The following is a 24477-nucleotide window of genomic DNA, read 5'->3' as shown; positions in this document are numbered from 1 at the left end:
AGATACCTCTGTTTAGTGCAAAATGGAGAGAAAAGAGAGGAAAGTGGGGCTAAAAAATGAACTTTCTTTTCTATGATAAAGGTTACAGATAGGACTTGAGCACTGAAAGAAGACAAGGGTGAATGAGAAGTGCATTCAAATCACATGGGGATAGCCTATACAAAGACTTGAATACAAAGGTCAAGGAAACAATCACTAAGAGAGGAATAGGAGCCAGTGACAGGCAGTGTGTCATGGTGGACAAAGATCTGGTCTCAGAGCTAATGTGACCTGAGTTCAAATCTATCTCTCATACATATAGACTGTGTGATCCTAAGTAAGTCATTAATTTTCCAATGTTTTAGGCAGCTCTCTAAGACTAGGTTGCAGATAATTTACATTGGCAGAAGGAGTTTCCCCATCTGGGAGTCCCCTATACCAATCAGTTCATGACTCCAATCCCTATACAAATCCCTGTAGATGAGACATGAAGGGCAATTTTTTTTTAGCTCAAAATGAGACAGTAATTGAAAACTGCTGAAATGCTCTAAATTTCTCTCAGGCAGATCCCCTCTCATGCCTTCATTACAGCTCTACCCCTCCATATAAAATAGTTATGTGGTATTGTAGGGCAATCTATGCTAAGAGAGAAAATGATGGATAAATACAATACATACAGAAGAGCAACATGATCCATGAGAAGATTCTGGACTTAAAATGTCTGAGTTCAAATCTTGGGACTACCAGGCTGTATGAGCCTCTATCTTTCTGCCCCTATTTCCTCATCTGCAAAATAGTGATAATAAGATCTAGAATATCTAGAGGTTGTCGTGAGGATTGATTCAGATTATTCATATGCATATATTGTCTTCCCAGCTATAAAATAAATCTATAAATAAAATGAATCTATAAAATAAATTAAATCTATAACATAAAATAAAATCTATACATTTATTTTTGAAAATCTATAAAATGAGGATAATAAAAGCACAATAATTCCCAGAATTATTATGAGGATTGAATGAGATTGTGTCAATCAGTCAATAAGCATTTATTAGACACCTACTATGTAGCAAGCACTATGCTAAATTCTGAATATACAAAGAAAGGCAAAAGATAGTCCCTCTTCTCCAGTAGCTCCCATTCTATTGAGGAAGACAACAAGTAAACAAGTTGTAGACAGAATAAATTGGAGATAAACCACTGAAGGAAAGCATTTGCATTAAAGAGGCTCAGAAGAGGCTTCCTGGAAGAGATGGGATCTCGGGACTAGAAGGAAGTCAGGAACACCAATTGATGCAGATGAGGAGAGATTTAATTCTGAGGATGAGGGAGAAATAATAAAAATTCCATGCATCAAAAGGTAAAAGCATCTTGTTTGAGGGATAAGGAAGCCAATGCCTCTGGATCAAAGAATGTGTTGGAATTAAGGTGTCAGAAAGTGGGCAGATAGGAAAGGGTTAAATTATTAAAGGCTTTAAAAGCCAAACACAGGATTTTTCAATTTGATCCTGAAGGCAATAGGGAACCACTGGAGTTTATTGAATTGGGAAAATGCATGATACCCTCAGATTATTTTAGGAAGATCCTTTTGATTGTTTAATGGAGGATGGATTATCATGGGGAGAGACTTGAGATAGGCAGACCCACCAGCAGTTGCCATGGTCCAAGTATGATGTGATGAGGATCTGCACCAAGGGGGTGAAGTGTTGAAGAGAATAAAAGGCTTACAGGAGGTTACAAAGGTTAAAAGGATTCAACTTGAGAAGAGTTTAGCTAGGGAGTGGGGAATGAAGGGAATGATAAATCAAGGAAGCTACTCAGATTGTCAGCCTGGGACAATGAGAAGAGGGTGGTCTCTCAACAATAATAGGGAAGTTATGAAGGAGAAAAGATTTGAGAGGAAAGATTATTAGCTCAATTTCATATTTGACGAAAATAAGATGTCTACTCAAACTGGGACACTTAATTTGAGATGCCCACTAGGCAATTGGAGATGTGAGAATGGAGGTTAGGAGAAAGGTTAGGAAACTGAAAGTCATCTACATTAAGATGATAATTGAAACCATGGAGGCTGATGAGATTGCCAAATGAAATAGTCTGGAGGGAGACCAGAAGAGGATTTGGGACAGAGCCTCAGGGGACGCAGATTATGAAGAGTAATGTGGAAAAAGATAAAGCAAAAGGAACAAGAGGAACAGTCAGACTGATAGAAAATGAATGAGGAGAGTGTCACGAAGAACTAGGGAGGAGATGAGAGTGATCAAGAGTGTCAAAAGCTGAAAATTGATCAAGACAGATGAGAACTGAGAGAGAAAAAACTCATTAGACCTGGCAATTAAGAAATCATTAGTGACTCTGGAAAAATCAGTTCATTTGCATGATGAGGTCAGAAGCTGAACTGCAAAGAGTTAAAGAAGAAAGAGATGAATTACAAAGGATGGAAGGATCAAATGAGGATTAAAAAATATGGGATAGCTTTATAGGTGCTAGGGAAGTAGTCAATAGGGGGAGTATGAAAATTAGTGAGAGTGGGAATGATAGAGGTAGTGATCTGCTGGAGAAAATGGGGTGAAATAGGATTATTTATGCTTGTGAATGGGGTTAGCCTTGGCAAGAAGAGACAGTTCTTCATGTGAAGCAGGAATGAAGGAGGAGATTATGGAAAAAAACAAAACAAAACAAAAAAAAAAAAAAAAAAAAAACCTGAGTAATTCTAGATGAAGAGCAGGGAGAGAAGGACCTCTCAGTAGATGGCCTCAGTTGTTTTCACTGAAATAGAAATAAAGTTCTCAGCTGAGAAAGTGAGGTAGGAGGAGTCATGGGAGGTCTGAGGAGGAATAAAAAGATTTGAAAGAGTCAATATGAGTGGGATAATGGAGTCATGGAAATAAAAAGGATTGATTTATTCCATAATAGTGAGATTATGCAGAACATTGCTTGTGGACACAAATGCATGGTTTTCTCTAACTTCTTCAGCAGCAGGTAGTAGGAATGCTCCAAGAATCAGATGGAATTTGAACTGGAGGCTACTAATGAAAGCAATAATGATGATGGTATTTGTATTACATTTTTTTCTCACTTAATACTTAAAAGCACCTGGTCAGGTACTTACATTATTATCCCCATTTTATAGGCATAGAAACTCAGGTTTGAGTTTAAATGACTTACTCAAAGTCACACAGCTAGTAAATATTCAAAAAGGCATTTGAACTCAAATCCTGACTCCAAGGTCAGCACACTATCCATTATACCATTGGTATTCTGTGATGGCCCATCACCAGTAAGATTTTTCCCAGGAGAAAAGGAGTAGAAAGAGGAGTCATACTAGAATATCTTCTGATCAGCACAACATTTGAAAATTGGTATTACTATTCCACAGTTGAAGTTATTGAATCTGGCTCCTTACTGCTTCCAGAATTTTTTTTTTTTTTTACATCACCCTCATTTACTTGTTTATGTCACAGTCAAACTAGATGAATAGCTGTTTCTTAGACTCAGCCTGGAACATAGTAGGTGCTATATAAATGTTTATTATCATCATTATTACCAATAAACGTTGACACCTTGTTTGCAACTCTACTTCTAGAGTTGTCTGAAACAATAAAAGGTAAAATGACTTGACCAGAGTCACATAGCAAGTATGCGGCAGAAGCCCCTATGCCTTACTGACAATAATGATAATAATAATAATAACAACAACAACAACAACAACAACAGCAACCAACTTTGATATTGCTCCTGTTCTAGTTGTTCATTCAGTTGTGTCCAATTCTTTCTGATCCCATGGACCATAGGATGCTAAGCTTTTCTGTCCTCCACCATCTCTCAAAGTCTATCCAAGTTCATGTTCATTGTTTCCATGACACTCTCAGCTGAGCGTGATGAAGTATCTTATCCTCTGTCATCCCTTTTCCTTTTGCCTTCGTCTTTCCTAACATCAGGGTTTTTTTCCAATAGTCTCATCTTCTTGTTATATTGCTAAAGGATTTAAGCTTCAGCTTCAGTATTTGACCTTCCAGTGAACAGTCTGAATTAATTTCTTTAAATATTGGCTGATTTGACCTCCTTGCTGTCCAACGGACTCTCAAAAGTTTCCAGCACCATAATTCAAAAACATCAAATTTGCAACATTCAGCGTTCCTTATAGTCCAGCTCTCACAGACATATAACACTACTGGAAAAACCATGGCTTAAACTACATGAAAAATGTGCCAGACACCATGCTGTGAACTTCACAACTGTTATCTTATTAAAGCTTTAGAAGAACCCTGGGAAGTAAGGCAACAACAATAATAGTGCCATTTTACAGGTGAAAAAAAAAACAAAAAAAACCAGCAGAGGTTAAGGGACTGGCCCAGAGTCACATATTTGAGATTCTTATCCTCTAAATATTCTACCACAAGGTAGAACTACCCCATTTTACTCCAATTCCAAGTGACTCCCAGTATTCAAATCACTCACCTCTCCCCAGTGTCCCTAGACAAAATGCAAGGACTCTAAGTTACAATGGGAATACTTTGGGAAGAAGCTGTCATACTGGGAGGTCCCACACCAAGGAAATCACAAATCCAAACCAAAAAGAATAAAAAAATCCCACTTTATAGGATAGCATCTAGGCAAGCAAGATGAAATAAATAACTGAGAAACTAGGTGAAACTAGGTCCTTTCTAACAGCACATGCAGCCAGGTAATTATAGCAAAAAATAAAATAGATTTTAGCTCAATAGATGAGAGATGAATTAATCAATGCTTTTTCTTTATAGATAAATGGAGATGTTTGACATGTGACTTTGACAATAGTCAAAGACTGTTGCAAGATTTACAGATCCGAAAGGTGATTTTTAAAGAAATTTTTAAAGAAAACTGCTTTCAAATCATAAGGTCTGCCTTCTAGACCCAGCTGGGTCCCCCACTAGCCGCGGACTTTCAGGCCAGTCATTCTCTCCTCTCTATATCTTACTTTCCAGGTATACAAAATCAGAGTTTTGGATTAAATGATCTCAAAAGACCAGTCCAGCTCTGAATGAACCCGGTGACTCCATCTGTATCGTGGCACTGAGAGGCAACTGAAAGGAGCTTCTGGTGTCTCATCTCCCATTTTTTATCTGCTTATAACATTTACTGACCTCTCTCTGATAACAGTTTCCTTATCTACAAAATGGGGATTAAACAACTTAATTGGGAAGATATTTTTAACTGCCAATTATTTTCTAGGGACTGTGCTTAGAGAGTGTAAAAATGAAGCTCTCTACCTTCAAGACATTAACTTTCTATTTGGGGATAAGGGGAAGAGTACAACATATATGCAGAGAAAACATTAATACTTGGGAGGGAAGGGGAATCAGAGAAGTTTACCCAGAGATCACAGCACCTGAGCTGAGAGCCTTGCAGGATTCGAAGGATTCCAAGGCAGAGATGAAGATGCATTTCAGAAATAGGAGGCAGTCAGGGAAGCAGAGAATGGAAGGCAGTGAGTTTCATTTTGGTAATAATCTCTGCTCACCTTATCCCATAGGATCATTATGAATATAAGATGAGATTACAGAAGAACAGAATCTCCTTGAGAGCAGGGACTATTTTTTTTTTTTATTTTATCTTTTTAACTCTAGTGCCTATCAAGGTGCCTTCAATCCATCAATCAACAATCACTAATGAATCATTTATAATGGGCCAAGAAGTGGAGATTACAAATGCAAATGCTGAAACAATCTCTATTCTCAAGGAATTTACCTTCTAACAGAGAGCCAATAAGTCAATAGATAGATTGGATGGATGGATGGATGGATGGATGGATGGATGGATGGATGGATGGATGGATGGATATCTGAAAGAGAGAGAAGAATGGATGGATGACTAGATGGAGAGAGAGGCATATGGATAGATGGAGCCTGGATGAATAGATAGGTAGAAAGGTAAATGGATGATAGATTTAGAAATAAATCTACCTAGATAGATTTACATATATGTATAGGTCTACGCATATGCATACATAATATCAAATCTGTTATATATATTCTATATACCTATACAGATGCATACACAATAGCAAATGTTATATATATTCTATATACCTATACAGATGCATACACAATAGCAAATCTGTTATATATGTTCATGTGTCTGTTATATGTGACATTAAACATATATAAACATATATGTAGATAAAATGTAAATGAACATAAGCCTTTCTGATTTCAAGCCCACTCCTCCAACTAGGATCAAATGAGACAATATTTGTAAAGCACTTTGCAAACCTTAAAGCGGTATATGAATGTTAGCTTTTAACATTATTTATTGTTATTGTTAACTATTGACTTTAGATAATAGATATGAGAGTCTTGGAAGAAACTCTACCCAATAAATTATGATCATTATCACCATCACTCAGGCAGACTGGGGAGACTGGGCATCCTCACAGCCTATGGCCTCCAGGGCATTTGCACAGCAGAATCCAGTCTTTAATCCTTTTACAACCGGTAATCCTTTTAGGTGTTGAAAAAGTCCATTATCCAATGGTATTTCTTACTGGCAGGGATCCATATAGAGATTGCCAACTGTCTGATATCAAGGGAGCCCCAGGTTTGAGCCTTGCCTTGGGCCCTGTAATTTATAAAGCCCAAACTGGCATTTCTGTAAAATCTACCAGACGGAAATTTCTGGGTTCAAGATGCAATGAGGCAAAACGTATTATGGGACTTCTGAAAATAATGTCTTTCCGATAGGTTTTTAATGCTGAACATATGTACCATTGACTGAATTGGTTGTGTTTACCAGATTTCTAAATCTCACTTCAGCTATCCCAGCTGGTGTCCAATATATTCCAAAAATATTTTTCAACTTGATAGGTTTATTTTTAATTCCTTCTGATGCTTTATTTAAGTAAATATAAAAGGGGAAGGAGGGGTGCGATTTGTATTTCCACTTCCCAGACTTCAAACTTTACACAAATAAACTAGGATTTTTGAGTCCTAACACTGAGCCTTAGGCTGGGAATCAAGAGACCGAAATCCTAATTTTAGCTCTGCCACTAAACCAATGGATGCTCTTGGGCAAGTAACATCTCTTCCCTGTACCTCATTTTCCTCCTCTTTTTAATATGAGAATGATGGCTAAATCTACCATCGCCCAGTCCTCCAATAAGTACTGCAAGAACTTTGTAATAGATCAAAATATAGATACAAAAATACATGTGTATATACATATATACACACATATTATATATAATATTATATACACATAAATATAAAATATTTATGTAATATAAAATATAGATTTATATATCACTCTATAAGGTTTGCAAAGTGACTTATTCTCATTTTTCAGCTAAGGAAACTGAGGCAGAGGATAAGTAACTTGCCAGGGTCATACAATCTATAAGTGTCTGAAGTCAAATTTGAACTCAGATCTCTCTATTAAGCAATCTATCACTGCCCCACGTAGCAGGATAAATAATCAATTAATGTCTTAGAATTGATAGTAGACGGTACACATGCCTAAATGGTTAGAAAGCATTTTATATAACAGTTTTTCAGTCAGTCAGTAATTATTAAGCACCAACTATATTCCAGGGATTCAAATAAAAACAAAAAAAGTCCTTACCCCAAGAAGTTCCCAGTGTAATGGAGGGAACCAATACGTAAACAGTTGTACACCAACAAAATAGATTGCAAATAATCTCAGAAGGAAAGTCTAACAATAAGGGAGATAAGGAAAGTGAGCCTTTGGCTGAGATTTGGAGGAAGCCAGAGAAACTAAGTAACAGAGGAGGAGGGACAGAATTCCAGAGAAAATAGCTGGTGTTCAAGACTTGTAGTGTCTTATACAGGAACAGCAAGGAGGCTCAAAAATCTAGGTAATGAGGAGGGTTATATGGATGAAGATCCTGGCTTCAGAGAAACAAAGTGACTTGCCCAAGATCATTCAGAGACTTAGCATCATGCAGGTTTTCTGAATCCCAGTCCAAGATTGTATGTTGGATGTAATTTAATTGTCCACATGATGACATGAATTTGATTTTAGGAGGACAAAATGAGTAGATTAGATTTGTTCTGCTTGGCCATGAAGGACAGAGGCAAATCTTAACATCAGAGCTGTCCAACAAAAGAGACTTTCCTATTCCTGTTATAACTGGTGGTGTTTCTAAACCTGAATTCTGAAGTTCTGGTTACAAATCGAGCCTCCGACATTTGTCAAGTGTCTGATCTTGGACAAAGTCCCTTATCTTCATTGAATCTCATTTCTTGTAGGGACAATCCAGCTAATAATAGCCTCTGTGTGCGGGATTCTCCCACTTATGGGATTAGCAAGGGAAAGCACTTTGCAAATCTTGAAGTGATACATATATATGTATCACACACACACACACACATACATACACTCACACACACACACACACACACACACACACACACACACACATACACACACACTCAAAGGTGCTATTTTTATTCAAATGGAGATTAGCCAATTGGACACTTCTAAACCCGAATTCCGAAGTCCTGGTTACAGATCGAGCCTCCAGCATTTGCCAGGTGTTCGATTTGTGGACAATCGGTCTAATAATAGCATCTATCTCTGTCACAGGATTCTCCCACACATGGGGTTAGCAAGAGAAAGTGCTTTGCAAATCTTGAAGTGATATGTATGTATTACACACACACACACACACACACACACACACACACACACACACACACACACTCACACAGGTGCTATTTTCATTCAAGTAGAAGTTAACCAATTGGACATTTCTAAACCTGAATTCCAAAGTCCTGGTTACAAGTGGAGCCTCCAACATTTGCGATCTCAGACAAAGTCCCTTATCTTCATTGCATCTCATTCCTTGTGTGGACAATCGGGCTAATAATAGCATCTCTGTCTGTCACAGGATTCTCCCACAGTTGGGATTAGCAAGGGAAAGCGCTTTGCAACCCTTGGGTGCTATTTTTAAGTAGAGTTTGGACACTATTTTAGGTGAGATTTTTTTTAACCTTGGTCAGATTCCTCCTCTCCTTCCACGAGGGATTTCGCCTCACTTTCCCACTCTGTAAAAGGGAGGTTGGCTGTTCTGTGGGGTCTCTGCTGGCTCTAGGATCTAAGATTCTGCACTTTGCCCTTTCTCCGCGGCCAGCAAGGTCCAGGTAGCAACATCCGCCCTGGCTGCCTAGGGAAGGAGGGGAAAGGGGGGGAGGATGAGTTCTGTAGCCTCTCGAACATCCTCTCCCCTCCCTTTTCCTTTTCCTTCCTCTCCTCTCCCCTCCCCCCTTTAATAGTGGACCCCTCCCCCCTCCCTTGTGTGTGGCCGGCGCTGCTCCCGGCTCCCTCCCCCCACGGCCAATGAGAAAGCCCCACATGGCGTTACCGTTGCCCGGAGCAACCGAGGTGCACTCCGGCAGAAGCCGCGGCCTCTGCTATCAGGCTGCGTGGTTCCCTGAGGGGAAGACGAAGGTTTGGGGTAGGGGTAAACGTTCCAAATGTCCAATTTCGGGAAGGGACTTCATTCTTCTGGGTAGTGCTCTAAGGGGGTCTCACTCAGGAACTCCCTCACTCAGATCAGCGGAGTTTTCAATTAGCCACCAATCCCCCCCTTTCCCTTTCTTTGTTTAAGCTCTTATCTCCAACTTTTCCCCCTCTTTCTCTTTTATTTTTCTTTGTAAATGAGAGAAAAAACATCCCTTGAGAAGAGAGATCAGGAATTCCTTGTTATATTTCTACTTCATGTCAACTTCAACTCTTTTTATTTTATAAGAACTTATATGTATAGATATTATATGTACAGATATATTTCTCATACTCTCACCTCCCGCGCGCTGGTCACCAACTGGTTTGGGATTCAAGAGACTATGAACTGAAAGAGAGAGAGAGCAAAGAAAGTGGACTATCCCCCCAAGATTTCCTCCCAGTCATTGGCTGGCCCCTATCTCCAGAGGCCCTACGGACTTCTGCCTCACTCTGAAGTACCAGGAAGAGGGTAGCCTGAAATTGTATCAAGATGCCAGTCAACAAGAGCTTATATTCCCATCTCAGCGAAGGCCTGAAGCCCTATCGGGGATCTAGGCAGCTGTCTCTGGTAGGTGTCTTTTCTCTTGTTCCTATTGGGAGGGAGGGGACACCAAGTGTCATACAAATGAATGGATGACTAGACAAACCGACGAGGGTAGGCCCGGGAGGGAGGGGAGAAGAAAGTCATGTTGTAATTAAATTGTAGAGACACATCCCTATAGATATAAATGGTTGGTTTCGTCTGAAGAATGAAGGCGCCAGCCGGAACAGCGCGCCAGGCCATCATATTAGCCGATAATTCCGAGATGATGGAATGAATCAGCAGTGACACGGTCGAACATCAGAAAAATTAAGATAAATTGTAGGTTTGCCATGGCAGAAATTATTTCCAGAGATCCACTGCCCAGACGCAGCTTGGGTCTATCTTTGGGGTGGAAAGGCAATGGCCGTCGTTCCCCTTGGTGTCTGTGTGAAGAGGCTTGGATTTTGTGGAGAACCTGGGTTCAGACACTGGCTCTGCCCCTTCTCCTCTCTGGGATCTGAGACAAGTCAGCTCAGTTTTAGAGGCCTCAGTTTCCCCTGTAAAAGGAGGATGTTGTGTATGGGATTGCCTGTTATCTAGGGGAGGGGAAAATTCAGAATAGAAGTGAGTACAAGGGATAATACTGTAAAAAAAAAAATTACCCATGCATATATAATGTCAAAAATTATAATTATAAAAGTAATAATAAAGATTCTTCAAAGCAAAAAAAAAAAAATGAGGATGTTGGACTAGATAAGTTCTAAGTCCCTTTCAGTTCCAGCAGAACAAATCTAATCTCCTCATTTTGTCCTCCTAAAATCAAATGCATGTCATCATGTGGACAATTAATTCACTCCCCCTGAGATCTTTTCAGATTTGCTGGGACAGGCAATGGAAAAGAAGTAAAAGAGATCTTGGCCTAGAAAGGAGCTTTGTGTTTTAAGGTCTGGGTAAGGGGATATTACTCGGGAATAATGGCTTTTTTTCCTTGTATTTTTTCCAATGTTCAGTGCAGTTAGCATCTTAGCATATAGTAGGTGCTTAATAAATGAATGTCTCACTGTTTCACTGACTTGGAACCGCAGCTGAAGTTTACCTGACCTTTGACTTGGGACTGCTCATTCAGAGCTGTAGAGACTTTGATTTATTTGCTCTCTTCACTGTAATGTATTATTTCATTTTATTTTAAATAAAGGGCAGAAAATTCAGCCAACTTTGATTTCCTGATTGCAAACCCCGCAAATATCTGATTCCAATATGGAGGGGACCATGATTCCCAAGTAAAGATGATGCTCATGGCAGATCCAATCAGCAGAGGTTTGGCATTCAGGCCCTCCTTCATGGATGAGAGGATAATAGGATCATAATTTTACAGATAAAGAAACTGAGGGCCAAGGAGGTTAAATGACTTGTTTGAAGTCACCCAGGCAGTTAGATTAGAACCCACAATCTCTTATTTCAAATCTATTACTCTTTCCACTGTACTGCAAGGTTTCATCAACAGTCTGGCCACACAAGAAAATGATATTGTTGGCCACAACAAATCTCAGACATAAGGTTGTTGGGGAGGAGAGGTTGTGATTATTCAGCAAGTCTTGTGAAAAAGATCTGGGGGTTTTAGTGGACTGCAAGCTCAAATAGGAATCAACAATATGATAGCTAATAGAGTATTAGGACTCATTAAAAAGAAAATAGCATACAAACTAGTGTAGTAATAGCTTCTCTTTGTCTTCTGCCTTGGTCAGGGCACATTTAAAGCACCATGTCCAGTTATAGCATGACATTGTTAAAAAAGACCCAGAGAGGGTCCGTTCAAATGGTGAATTTGGTACCTGTCTTAAAGCATCCAAAGGGCCACCTGAGCCTGGACTAGACTTGTTTCATTTGGCAAATGAGGGCATTGGTAAGAAAAGTGGACAAAAGTTATAGAAGGCAGGTTGATATGAGGAAAACTCCATAATTAGAACTGTCCAAAAGTAGATTGGACTGGAGAGTAAGGAAATTACTGTGGGCCTTCAAGCCAAGGTTAGATGACCTCATATAGGGTATGTCACAAAGAAAATTCTTGCTCAGCAACTGATTGGATGACTCAGATATTGTGAGTCTGTGTCTGTGAGCCAATGAAATTGTAATCAAAAACTTTTTCTAAAGCATGATGGGGGCCAGAGGGTGCTAGAACAGCATCCATGCTGAGTGAATCTGAGATTCTTGAAAGGTGGAAGCATGAATGATATTGATGATATTTGGATAAGGAAAGAAAAACATATTACTTGAGCAGAAAGGGCTTATAGGCTCATAAAATTAGAGCTACAAAGGACCTTGGAGGATGAGGGACTTTTTCCATATTTTTCATAGGTCATTCTGATGATTAACATATGTCATTGGTCTATATCTTTATAAAGATTCATAGTGGATCTGATTGACTTGTATTTGAAACTGATGGTATGTCATCATTGTCCTGTTGGGATGATAGGAGTGTGTGTGTGTGTGTGTGTGTGTGTGTGTGTGTGTGTGTGTGTGTGTGTGTGTGTGTGAGAGAGAGAGAGAGAGAGAGAGAGAGAGAGAGAGAGAGAGAGAGAGAGAGAGAGAGAGACAGAGAGAGAGAGAGAGAGAGAGAGGGAGCGGAGAGAAAGAAAGAAAGAGAGAGAGGAGAGAAAGAGGAGAGAGAGAGAGAGAGAGAGAGAGAGAGAGGGAGCGGAGAGAAAGAAAGAAAGAGAGAGAGGAGAGAAAGAGGAGAGAGAGAGAGACAGAGGGGGGAGAGAGAGACAGAGAGAGAGACAGAGAGAGAGAGAAAGAGAGAGAGAAAGAGAGAGGGAGGAGAGAGACAGAGGAGAGAGAGGGGAGAGAGAAAGAAAGAGGAGAGAGAGAGAGAGGGGGGGGAGAGAGAGAAGAAGAGAGGGGAATGGAGAGAGAGAGGGAGGGAGAGAGAGAGAGAGAGAGAGAGAGAGAGAGAGAGAGAGAGAGAGAGAGAGAGAGAGAGAGAGAGAGAGAGAGAGAGAGAGAGAGAGAAAGAGGAGAGAGAGAGAAAGAGGAGAGAGAGACAGAGAGACAGAGAGAGACAGAGGAGAGAGAGGGGAGAGAGAAAAAGAGAGAGAGATGGGGTGGGCGGAAAGCTGCACATTTATACACCTCTGTCTATTTCATTCTCCCCCCTCCTGCTGATTCATTTAGGGATCAAGGCAGCTCTTTCCCAATTTGCCACTCTGCTCTCCCAAGTAACCAGAGCCCTTTTTCTAAGTACATTATAATGCTGGAAGAAAGCAGCCTTAAAAATAGTTGCATACTTCCAGACTTACAAATTAGAAATAAGTACATTGGGAAGATTTTAAAACTCACTGGCCCTTTATATTGTAGTCATAAGTGTTCCCTTGTCTATCTCTTCTGAGTATTAATGTGTGCTTTTGTTCACCTCATTGCCCAGCCCTGCAAACAAGAGCACTTTGGGGTATTTTGTGTATTCACAGCCACCCATTCTTCCTTAAATACTTCACAGGAGTTCTGGGCACCGAAAGTCTGTCTCACCTTTAGAATTGAAAGCAAAGCTTCCCAGCCCAATAAATGGGCCACAGGAGAATATTTGGAAGGCCTCAATGACTTATCATGTTTATTAAATTAGAACAAATGACAAAAAGTTTAGCTCCATCAATCAATAAGCATTTATTAACCACCTACTATGTGCCAGGCAATATGCTGGACTAGAAATGGTAGATGCTTATTTGTTAGACTGGATTGATGACATAATAAAGATCAGAGATTTGAAAGAGACAATCTTTAAAGGGTAACACATTAATTTGGAGTGTTTTGGGGCATGTCAGATTTCATACTATCTAGATCTACAACTAGGATTTTGTAAGATAATAAAGCATCTTTAGGACATAATACATTGTCATGGAAGAAATGTTTTCATATTTTTAATAAATGCATAGAATTTTAAAATTTTTATCAGTATCATTTGTTGTTTTTCACATCATACATTTCCCAATATATCTTCCACTCCCAAAAAGTGAACCTTTATAACAATGGAGTATGTGCACAGATGTATGCATCTATATATAATACAATACACACACAAGATATATACATCTATAATATAATACACACACAAGATGTATACATCTATATATAATACACAAGATGTATACATCTATATATAATATAATACACACACAAAATGTCTATATCTATATATCATACACACACAAGATGTATACATCTATATATAATATAATACACACACAAAATGTCTATATCTATAATCTAATACACACACAAGATGTATACATCTATATATAATATAATACACACACAAAATGTCTATATCTATATATCATACACACACAAGATGTATACATCTATATATAATATAATACACACACAAAATGTCTATATCTATAATCTAATACACACACAAGATGTATACATCTATATATAATATAATACACACACAAAATGTCTATATCTATATATCATACACACACAAGATGTATACATCTATATATAATATAATACACACACAAAATGTCTATATCTATAATCTAATACACACACAAGATGTATACATCTATATATAATATAATACACACAAGATGTCTACATCTATAATCTAATACACACACAAGATGTATACATTTATATATAATACACACAAGATGTCTACATCTATATATAATACACAAGATGTATACATCTATATATAATATAATACACACACAAAATATATCTATATATCATACACACACAAGATGTATACATCTATAATATAATACACACACAAGATGTATACATCTATATATAATATAATACACACACAAAATGTCTATATCTATAATCTAATACACACACAAGATGTATACATCTATATATAATATAATACACACAAGATGTCTACATCTATAATCTAATACACACACAAGATGTATACATTTATATATAATACACACAAGATGTCTACATCTATATATAATACACAAGATGTATACATCTATATATAATATAATACACACACAAAATATATCTATATATCATACACACACAAGATGTATACATCTATAATATAATACACACACAAGATGTATACATCTATATATAATATAATACACACACAAAATGTCTATATCTATAATCTAATACACACACAAGATGTATACATCTATATATAATATAATACACACAAGATGTCTACATCTATAATCTAATACACACACAAGATGTATACATCTATATATAATATAATACACACACAAAAATGTCTATATCTATATATCATACACACACAAGATGTCTACATCTATAATCTAATACACACACAAGATGTATACATCTATATATAATATAATACACACACAAAATGTCTATATCTATATATCATACACACACAAGATGTATACATCTATAATCTAATACACACACAAGATGTATACATCTATATATAATATAATACACACAAGATTGTATACATCTATAATCTAATACACACACAAGATGTATACATTTATAATATAATACACACAAGATGTCTACATCTATATATAATACACAAGATGTATACATCTATATATAATATAATACACACACAAAATGTCTATATCTATATATCATACACACACAAGATGTATACATCTATAATATAATACACACAAGATGTATACATCTATACACACAAGATGTCTACATCTATAATATAATACACAAGATGTCTACATTTATATATAATATAATAAAAAGGTGGCTACATCTACATATAATACACACACAAGATGTATACATCTGTATATAATACACACACACACACACACACAAACATACATATACAAAAAAAAACCCAAATTCAATAAAACTAACATATCAACCAAATGTGGCCAGGTAGCCTGCCTATAATCCCAGATGCTAAGGAGGCTGAAGCTGGTAGAACTATTATGTTCTTGAGTTTTCAGCTACCTTAAGCCCCTGAGATGGAGGGGGCAAGAAAGGAAAGGAGCGAAATAGCCCAGGTTGAAGATGAAATAAATCAAAAGCTCCCATGGCTATTAGGAAGAGGCTGTGGGTAAGTTGGTGCATTTCCAGCCTGGGTAATACCTAATTAAAAGAATCTTTTTTTGATAATATGTATAGAGTTACATTCTCATTCTTCTACCCCCTCTTAAAAAATTAGTATGACAATGCTTTCTCATATCTCTTCTTTGGGGCCATGATTGGCCGTTATCATTCCATAGCATTTGGTGTTATAAATTGTTCTTTCTTTTTACATTGTTATAATCATTGTATCTATTGGCTTCCCAGTTCTATTTATTTTATTCTGCATCAGTTTAGAACCTTCTCCATGTTCTATATCACCTTCAATATTTATTAGTTATGCTTCATTATATTTGTGCCCTAGCTTGTTTAACCATTCCCCAATCCATGGACATCTACTTTACTTCCAGTTCTAAAATAAAAAGTGTCACTATAAATATTTTTATGTATTTGGGACTTTTTTTATAATTGACTTCCTGGAGACATATACCTAGAAATGGCATCCTTGCAGTAAAAAGTCTGGAGATTTTAATCACTTTCTTTTCACAATTCCAGATTATTTTTCATAAATGAATAGCTCCACCAACCATGCATATGTGTATCAATCTTTCCCCAATCCCTCCAACAATGAATATCCCTCTTTTTTGGTCAGATTTTCCAATTTATAATTTTAATATCATAAAATGGATGTCTCTGAATAAGATTATATCCCTGGATTTGAAAGATAAGAAAGATGCTGACTTGTCTGTCTTCACTGCTTGGCCTAAGATTGACAAACATTTCATATTATAGGCATTTGATTAATGTTTAATTAGTTGGTTGATTTTTTTTAAAAAGGATACAGATACTATAATTTGTGGGGTTTGTTTCACTTTTTTAGGCAATTGGGGTTAAGTGATTTTTCTGGGTCACCCAGCTAGTTAGTGTTAAGCTTCTGAGGCTAGATTTGAACTCAAGTTCTCCTGACTTCAGGGTGCCATCTAGCTGCCCCTTGACCTAGATACTTTGAACAAGTTCAATTTATCTCTGACACAAATAGAAAATATATTGAGTTGTTGTTGTTGTTCACTCATTTCTCAGTCAAGTACAACTCTTTGTACCCTCATTTGAGGTTTTTCTAGGCAGAGATATTGGAGCGATTTGTCATTTCCTTCTCCAGCTCATTTTACAGAAACAAACAGGTGTGAATGCTCACCTATAGCCAGTGTTTTCTGAAAAATCTGAAAAAAAAGGAAGTGCCTAGGGATGGAGAATGGCTGACATCAGTTTTCAAAAAAAAGAAAATGATAAAATCTGCGAACCATGGAGTCAATGAGCTTGACTGAGATTCCTGGCAAAATTCTCAAATAGTTGGTTAAAGGCATGGCTAAATTGCTTTTGATTAATTGATTATCAAAGACTTGGAAAAGGAAGAGGTACTCACAAAGAGCCAGCATAGCTTTAAGCAAGCTTAGATCATGCCAGACTAGCATGATTTTTTAAACAAGATTGCTTAACAGGCAGCAATTGGGAGAACGAGGAAAGACAGCAGAAGGCTATGGATATTATTTACTTGTATTATTTTTTTTTTTTGAAAATCATTTGATGAAATTTCTTGAATTATCTTTGTGGAGAAGATGAAGAAATCTAGGAGAGGTAATTCTGGATTTAGAATTTAGAATCGGCTGAACGGTCAGTCTCAGATAAGAGTCCTTACTGATTAACCCTCAACTGGGAAAGAATAGAGTGCTCCTTGGATTCTAACTTGGCCCTGTGCTCTTCAATATTTCTAGTAATAATAGGGATAAAAGCACAGATAGACATATTTGGCTAATCTAGAGATTAAACCAAGAGGAATAGCTCCAACCCTGGAGGAGAGAGTCAGGATTCAATGAGCTAAAATATTGGGTCAAATTTAATAAGATTAATTTTAACAGATATAAATAAAAAGTGTTATTCTTGGTCTAAAAAAAATCAGTTCTCCAAATACAAGAATGGCTGAAACATGGTTAGGTAGAAGTTTTTTTTTTTTGTTTTTTTGTTTGTTTGTTTGTTTTTTTGTTTGTTTGTTTGTTTGTTTTTTGTTTTTTGGTTTTTTTTGGTAGTGTTTGTTTTTGTTTTCCCCTGGGAGAAAAAAAGGGTTTTGGTGAAAGCTAGACATGAGAAATAGTCAGGAAATCTAGTGTAAATATAGGTTCAATTCATAAAGATATTTTATCATAAATTTATAGATTTAGAGTTAGGCAAGAACTAAGAAGGCATTGAGACCAACATTTCATTTTACAGATGTCAGTCAAACGATAAATGTCTACTATGTGCTCAATGCTGTGTTAAACATTCAGGATAGAAAGAAAGGTAAAAGACAGTCTCTGTCCTCAAGGATGATAGAGAAAATGCAAATAATTATGATCAAGCCATATATAGAACAAACAGGAAAGAATCAAGGTATGAGCATTAAGGGGCATTGGGGAAAGACTTCTTGTAGGACGTAGGCTTTTAGCTGAGCCCTGAAGGAAGCCAGAAAATTCAGGAGACAGAGAAGAAGATGGGAAATATTATAAGGATGGGGGAAGCCAGAAAAAATAATGCCTGGAGTAGAGAGTATCTAGTAGGAATGTTGAGGAGTATATTATCACTGAATCTCAGAGAACATGGGGGAGAAGGAGTGTTAGGTATAAAAATACTTCCCCAAAGAGATCAGATTTGCTCCAAATCATAGCTGGTAAAAATCTGAGGCAGAGTTTGAATTCAGTTCTTTCTGACTGCCGGTCCAACACTCTACTGCCCTTCCTAGCTGTTTGAGGTCTAGGAACCTGTAAGTACTACTGTCACACATATGGACACTACAGTGTTCAGTTCTGCATATCATATTTTAAGAAAGATGCTAATAATCTGGAGAGCATCCAGAGGGGAGCAACCAGGATGATGAAGAGCCTTCAGTTCATGTCTGTGTGGAGGATAAGTTGGAAGGATTGGGTCTGTTTTTTCTGAACAAGAAAAAATATAAAATATATGTTTTGGGGTAATGTGATAGTTGTGTCCAATATTCTCTCATGAATAAGGAATTTGATTTGTTTTGCCTGACGAGGACAGGACTAGAAGAGAATTAGCAGGAAAAACAAACAAACCTCTTATTTAGACCTTCCTTTGGGCTACTATGGAAGTTAGTGGGCTCCCACCCAAGATCTTTCAGCAGCAGCTAGATGACCATTGGTCATGTTTCACATATATTATTGACAGGCTGGATCAGTTATTTATGATGTAGGTCCATTCTAACTCAAGAGATTATAGGATTCTGTGAAGGATTGTGGATTCAGCAGTGATATCAATTTTCAAGTCTTCAGTGATAGTAGAATCCTATAATTCATGGTCCCATGCCCTGTGAAGAAAATTTATGAGGGGCAGCTAGGTGGCACAGTGGATAGAGCACCAGCCTTGAATTCAGGAGGACCCGAGCTCAAATCTGGTCTCAGACACTTAACACTTCCTAGCTGTGTGACCCTGGGCAAGTCACTTAACCCCAGCCTCAAAAAAAAAAAAAAAAGAAAAAGAAAATTTATGTGAGATCAGTAAATGGAGGAAGAGTCCATTGATTACCCCACTCCCACTAAAAATAAATGCCACAACTTGACACATGTTTAATCAGATATGTCAATCAATCAAATATGAAAGGTCCTTGGATTACCTAGAGTGAAACTCAAAGAAAGGATGTTAATGGTGTCTGAGGAAATTTGGTCATTTTGTGTGGGTTGTCTCCAAAAGAGAAAACTGGTTCAGAAACTGGGAGACTCCACTACGTGATGGATCTTGGGAGTTTGATAGCAGGAAGGAATAAATGGAGATATACAGAGTTGAGTCCCAGAAAGAACTGGAAATCCAGAGCCAACCAACAAAGGAGAAAAGAGAAAGTAGATCCTAGTAGTGTTTTTTTTTAAAAAAGGGGGGAAATGTTGAGGAAGGCTATCTATGCATCTTAGAACATCTTAGAACAGAAGACTCTAGTCTCACTATGACTCAAGGATTGAGGACCTTCCCAGAAATATCTGCTTTTGCCCCAGGGTCCTTTCCCAGTACCCATTTATCAAGAGCCACAACAGTATACTCTGATGCTTTTCTACCCAATCTTTTTGGGCAGCCTGAATTTCGCTTCGGTCACAAAGAGTCAGTGGTGAACTAGAGACAGATAGAAATGTAAATTGAGGAAGAGAGCCAACTCTCTGCCTCACTGTTAGGAATTTCTTTAAGTGGGAGTTCTGAGAAATTGTGATTGTGCTACTGTGTCTACTATAAACTCCTTAAAATTTCAGTGGAGCTGGAGATTATTGTATTGCCTCAGGCTTAAAATTACTATAACATGGTGTTATAAATATAGGGGATTATATTTTAGGGAGAAGTTTGGGGGTCATTAAGAAAAATTTTACAATTTTGTTCTCCTGTTCCTCTATGGGTCCAGTTCATTGCTTATGATAAATTACCTACTATGTGCAAAGCATGGGAGGAAAAAGAAAATTAATTTCCTCTGTACCTTACCATTATCCCCAGTAGGTATAAGGTACAGCCTATAACCAAAGCCTATGGAATGGGTGCTCAAAATTGTTTTTCTCTGATTCTATAGAAAGTTATGAATGGTGGATAATGAGGATATAAACAGACTTGTTTCTCAGTAGAGTAAATTTCTCATGGTGAATCTTAAATGATTAGCCCACTCCTATAAATGGGAAGAATCAAAGCTGGAGCAGCTAAAAGATTGACCACAGGTCACATGATGACTCACAGGTCAGTGTAAGGGATTGAGTCCAGACTAGTTCCTGATTATTCCTGCCTCTAATCACCAAGACCCCTCCCACTTGATTGGATGACTGATTAGAGTGAAAATTGCACTAACTACCACTTGAGAGTCACATCACAAGGACCATCAGGGCAGTAATTTATTTTCATATTGCTCATTATGACAATGTCAATGATGATTCATACAAGGAACAGAGCATTCACGAAACTGACGTCCACCTCAGCTTCAACTTTTGAGTTGTCTTGTTCATATTTGAAACTCTTCTTTTGTTAAATTAAAATTTTCTTGATATCTTTTGTTTTAACGTCACTATTTACCATTGTGTTCTTTCCTCATCTCTTCTCAGAGAAAAAATAGGGAAAAAAGGGGAAAAAAAAGAGTTCTGCAATATATTTCAGTTTCGACGTCTGAGTCTTCTTATTCATCTTTGCAAATCTACTTTTGTTAAACTAAAATTTTATTGATATCTTATTTTCATGTCATTATATTTTTCATTGTATTCCTTCTTCACTTCTTCTCAGAGAAGAAATGGGGGAAAAGAAAGAAAAAAAGAGTTCTGCAGTGTATTTGAGCTTCAACTTCTGAGTCTTCTTATTCATCTTTGCTAGTCGTCTTTTGTTAAACTAAAATTTATTGATATCTTTCATTTTTATGTCCCACTGTATTTTCTTCATGTTTTCCTGGAGAGCTCTATGTTATAATAAAAAAAAAAAAGAGAGAGAGAGAAAAAAAAAGTTCTACAAAATTAACCAATACATTGCAATGGTAAAATGGGCAATCATAATAACACTATTAAGAGGAAGGGCCTCCTACCTAGCCTAATCCTCACCTAGTTGAGAAAACTGAAACTTAGAGAAAGTTATCACACAGTAAATTGCAAGAGAAGGCTTGAACCCATAGGCAATTTGTTGGCCTTCCCAATTGGCCTCCAATTTGTTATTGTATCCAATGGCATTCCATCCCCATACCTTTTACATGGACTATCTCCCATTCCTGGAAGGATCTTACTCCTCATCTCTCATTCTTGGAACCCCTAGCTTTCCTGAAGCATCTCATTCCAAGTTTTCCTCTTACAAGTTGCCTTTTATAACTACCCAGTGGTCAACACTCCTCCCCTCTCATTAACATGCATTCATTTTGCATATATTTTGTGTTTACGTCTTTGCATAAATGATTCTATCAGTATCAAGTAAGCTCCTTAAGGACAGGAGGAATTTGTTGTTCTTGTATCACCTGCAACTAGCAAAGTGCCGACATGGAAGCTGGCTTAATAAATTCTGGTTGAATTGATTTGAAATCAAGTTTTCCCAAGCCCAGATACAACATTGCATTTATTATACCAATGATTTCTTTAAAATTATATTGTTAAAAACCAATTTATCTCAGTTCAATTAGCATTTATTGCCATGTCAGACTCTGTATCCGGCACTGGAGATACAGAAATGAATTAATTATGTTGTCCCTGACTTCATGGAACTTGCACGTTCTTCTCATCTCTGGCTTTCTCTCAAGTCTTCAGTAAAATCCTATCTTCTATTTCTTGATACTCCTTAATGACTTTTTCTCTTGATCAATTCCAATTTATCCTATATTATTTGCACATGATTGTTTTCACATTATCTTCCTCATTGGAGTATAAGCTCCTTGAGGGCATGGATTGTCTTTTGGTTTTCTTTGGTAATCTCAATGTTTAACAGTGCCTGGCACATACAGAACAGATGCTTAATAAAAGCTCATTTCCTGACTAGAAGAAAATGAAATATGTTTAGATAAATATTTTGTTCAACCTTCATTTTCAAAGAAGACCGATGACATCAAGGGGTGATATTTTGACTTGCACATGAATTGGATTTAAATAAGATCGTTACTCAAAATCATCAGCATTACTCAAAGTCATCAAAGTGGAAAGACAACATAGATAAGTAGAATATGTATGTATGTATTGAATATATCAGAAGAAACTAAAAATAACTTTTTGAGTAAGGAGAACACTAACCTTTGGGGAAGGGGATTCCAAATGACATCATGGAGAAGTTAACGTTTGAGTTATGTAAACCGGTAGAAGGATTTAGGGATTCCATAAACTGGAGATGAAAAGGGGGAGCCTTCCAAGCCTGGAAGACAACAAGAACAGTCTAGACAATGGCAAAGAGGCAGAAGTTGGGGTATCGTGTATGGTAACAGCCAAGAGATGCATTTGGCCTGACCATGAAGCATATGAGGGCTGGAAATGTGGGATCAGCCTGGAAAGATAAGTGGTCAGAGCACAAGGATGGGATTTGTTCAACGTAAAAAAAAAGAAAAATGGAAAACAACAATAATAACTTTAAACTCCCATTTATAGTGTTTGAGAGTTCACAAACTGACTTAGGAATAACTGATAGTATGATGTAAATGTGGAAAGTGGTCATAGAACTTCTGCCCTAGAAAGGATCTCAAAAGCCATCAAGTCAAGGAGGGAGGACTAGAGGAAATTGGGCTCTACAAAGGAGAGTAACTTGCCTGAGCTCATACAACTAGGGAGTATTATTAGAACAAAAGCTTTCTGCCTCTTGGGCTTCTTCCATAACACCTGGACCTCTTTTTGTCTTTGTCAGGGAAAGTCAACTGAAGAACTGGGGTCATAGGATCTAATCTATTTATTTTTAGAGATGATGGAATGGAGACCCAGAGAAGTAGGTCATGCTTGATCATTGTCATATAGTTAATGAGGAGCGGGGCCAGCAACAGAATCCAAATCCTTTGACTCCAAATCCAGAGCCCTCCCAATGAAGCCTACTATTTTGAGAAAGAGCATGACTTCATTTTGTTTTTTTGTTTTGTTTTTTTGTTTGTTTGTTTGTTTTTTTCCTGAGTTGGCTGATTTGTTGGTTAGAATTCCTGGGGGCTTTGGAAAGGTTTATTGGGTTAGGAATGAGTACAATGGAAGCTTTTCACTGTTTAGGTAATGCATTACCTAGACAGTGGATAGAATGCCAGGCCTGACATCAGGAAGATCATCTTAGTAAGTTCAAATCTGACCTCAGACACTCAATGAGCAAATCAGTTCATTGCTTGCCTCAGTTTCCTCATCTGTAAAATGAGCTGGAGAAGGAAATGGTAAACTACTCAAGTACCTCTGCCAAGAAAACCCCAATAAGGTCACAAAGAATAGGATACATCTGACATAACTGAATGACAGCAACAGAGTGTGGGAATCTTATGCAGCCTGGTTGCTATATTCCTTAAATTCAGACCTTGTCATGTCTGTATTATTCATATAAAACTCCCGCTTTCAAATTCTCTTAAGGCTTACATCCCACTGATAAACCTTGCTTCCTAAATGATGAAAAGGCATTCCACAGAATAGGAGAATCAGTTTGATTAGTGTCCAATGGGATCTGCTAATAAGTAACAGTAATGAGCATGGCTGCTGAGAGCTAATTGAACTCAGGAAGTGCTTTTCAATGACTGTTGGGGATGGGGTGGGGGAGAAAAACAGAGCATGATTTTAACCAAAAGAGATGTTTAGCTGTTACCCTTTTCAGCTGCCTCTCTCTAGACACTGTAAGTGAGCAATATTACATTAAAATTATACTCTTGGCAAGTATTAGTATTTAAATGTTGTACCCAATCAGGGACTCAGGAAGCGTTTGGTTCCTGAGTTTCCATAATAATTCTAGAACCAGCTGCCTTGCCACTCTCCCCTATT

General features: G+C 37.5%; 1 protein-coding gene across 1 annotated transcript in view; it reads left to right on the top strand.

Annotated features, from left to right (window-relative positions):
- Positions 1-9354: 9354 nt before the first annotated feature.
- CCDC60 (coiled-coil domain containing 60) overlaps positions 9355-24477 on the top strand; it is a 210336-nt gene continuing 195213 nt past the window's right edge. The window contains 1 exon segment of the mRNA XM_074296538.1: positions 9355-10051. Coding sequence (XP_074152639.1) covers positions 9974-10051 — 78 coding nt within the window. The 5' untranslated portion in view covers positions 9355-9973.

This window comes from Sminthopsis crassicaudata, chromosome 1, assembly GCF_048593235.1.
Source record: "Sminthopsis crassicaudata isolate SCR6 chromosome 1, ASM4859323v1, whole genome shotgun sequence".
Lineage (NCBI taxonomy): Eukaryota > Metazoa > Chordata > Mammalia > Dasyuromorphia > Dasyuridae > Sminthopsis > Sminthopsis crassicaudata.
This window is presented reverse-complemented; position numbering and strand designations above follow the sequence as displayed.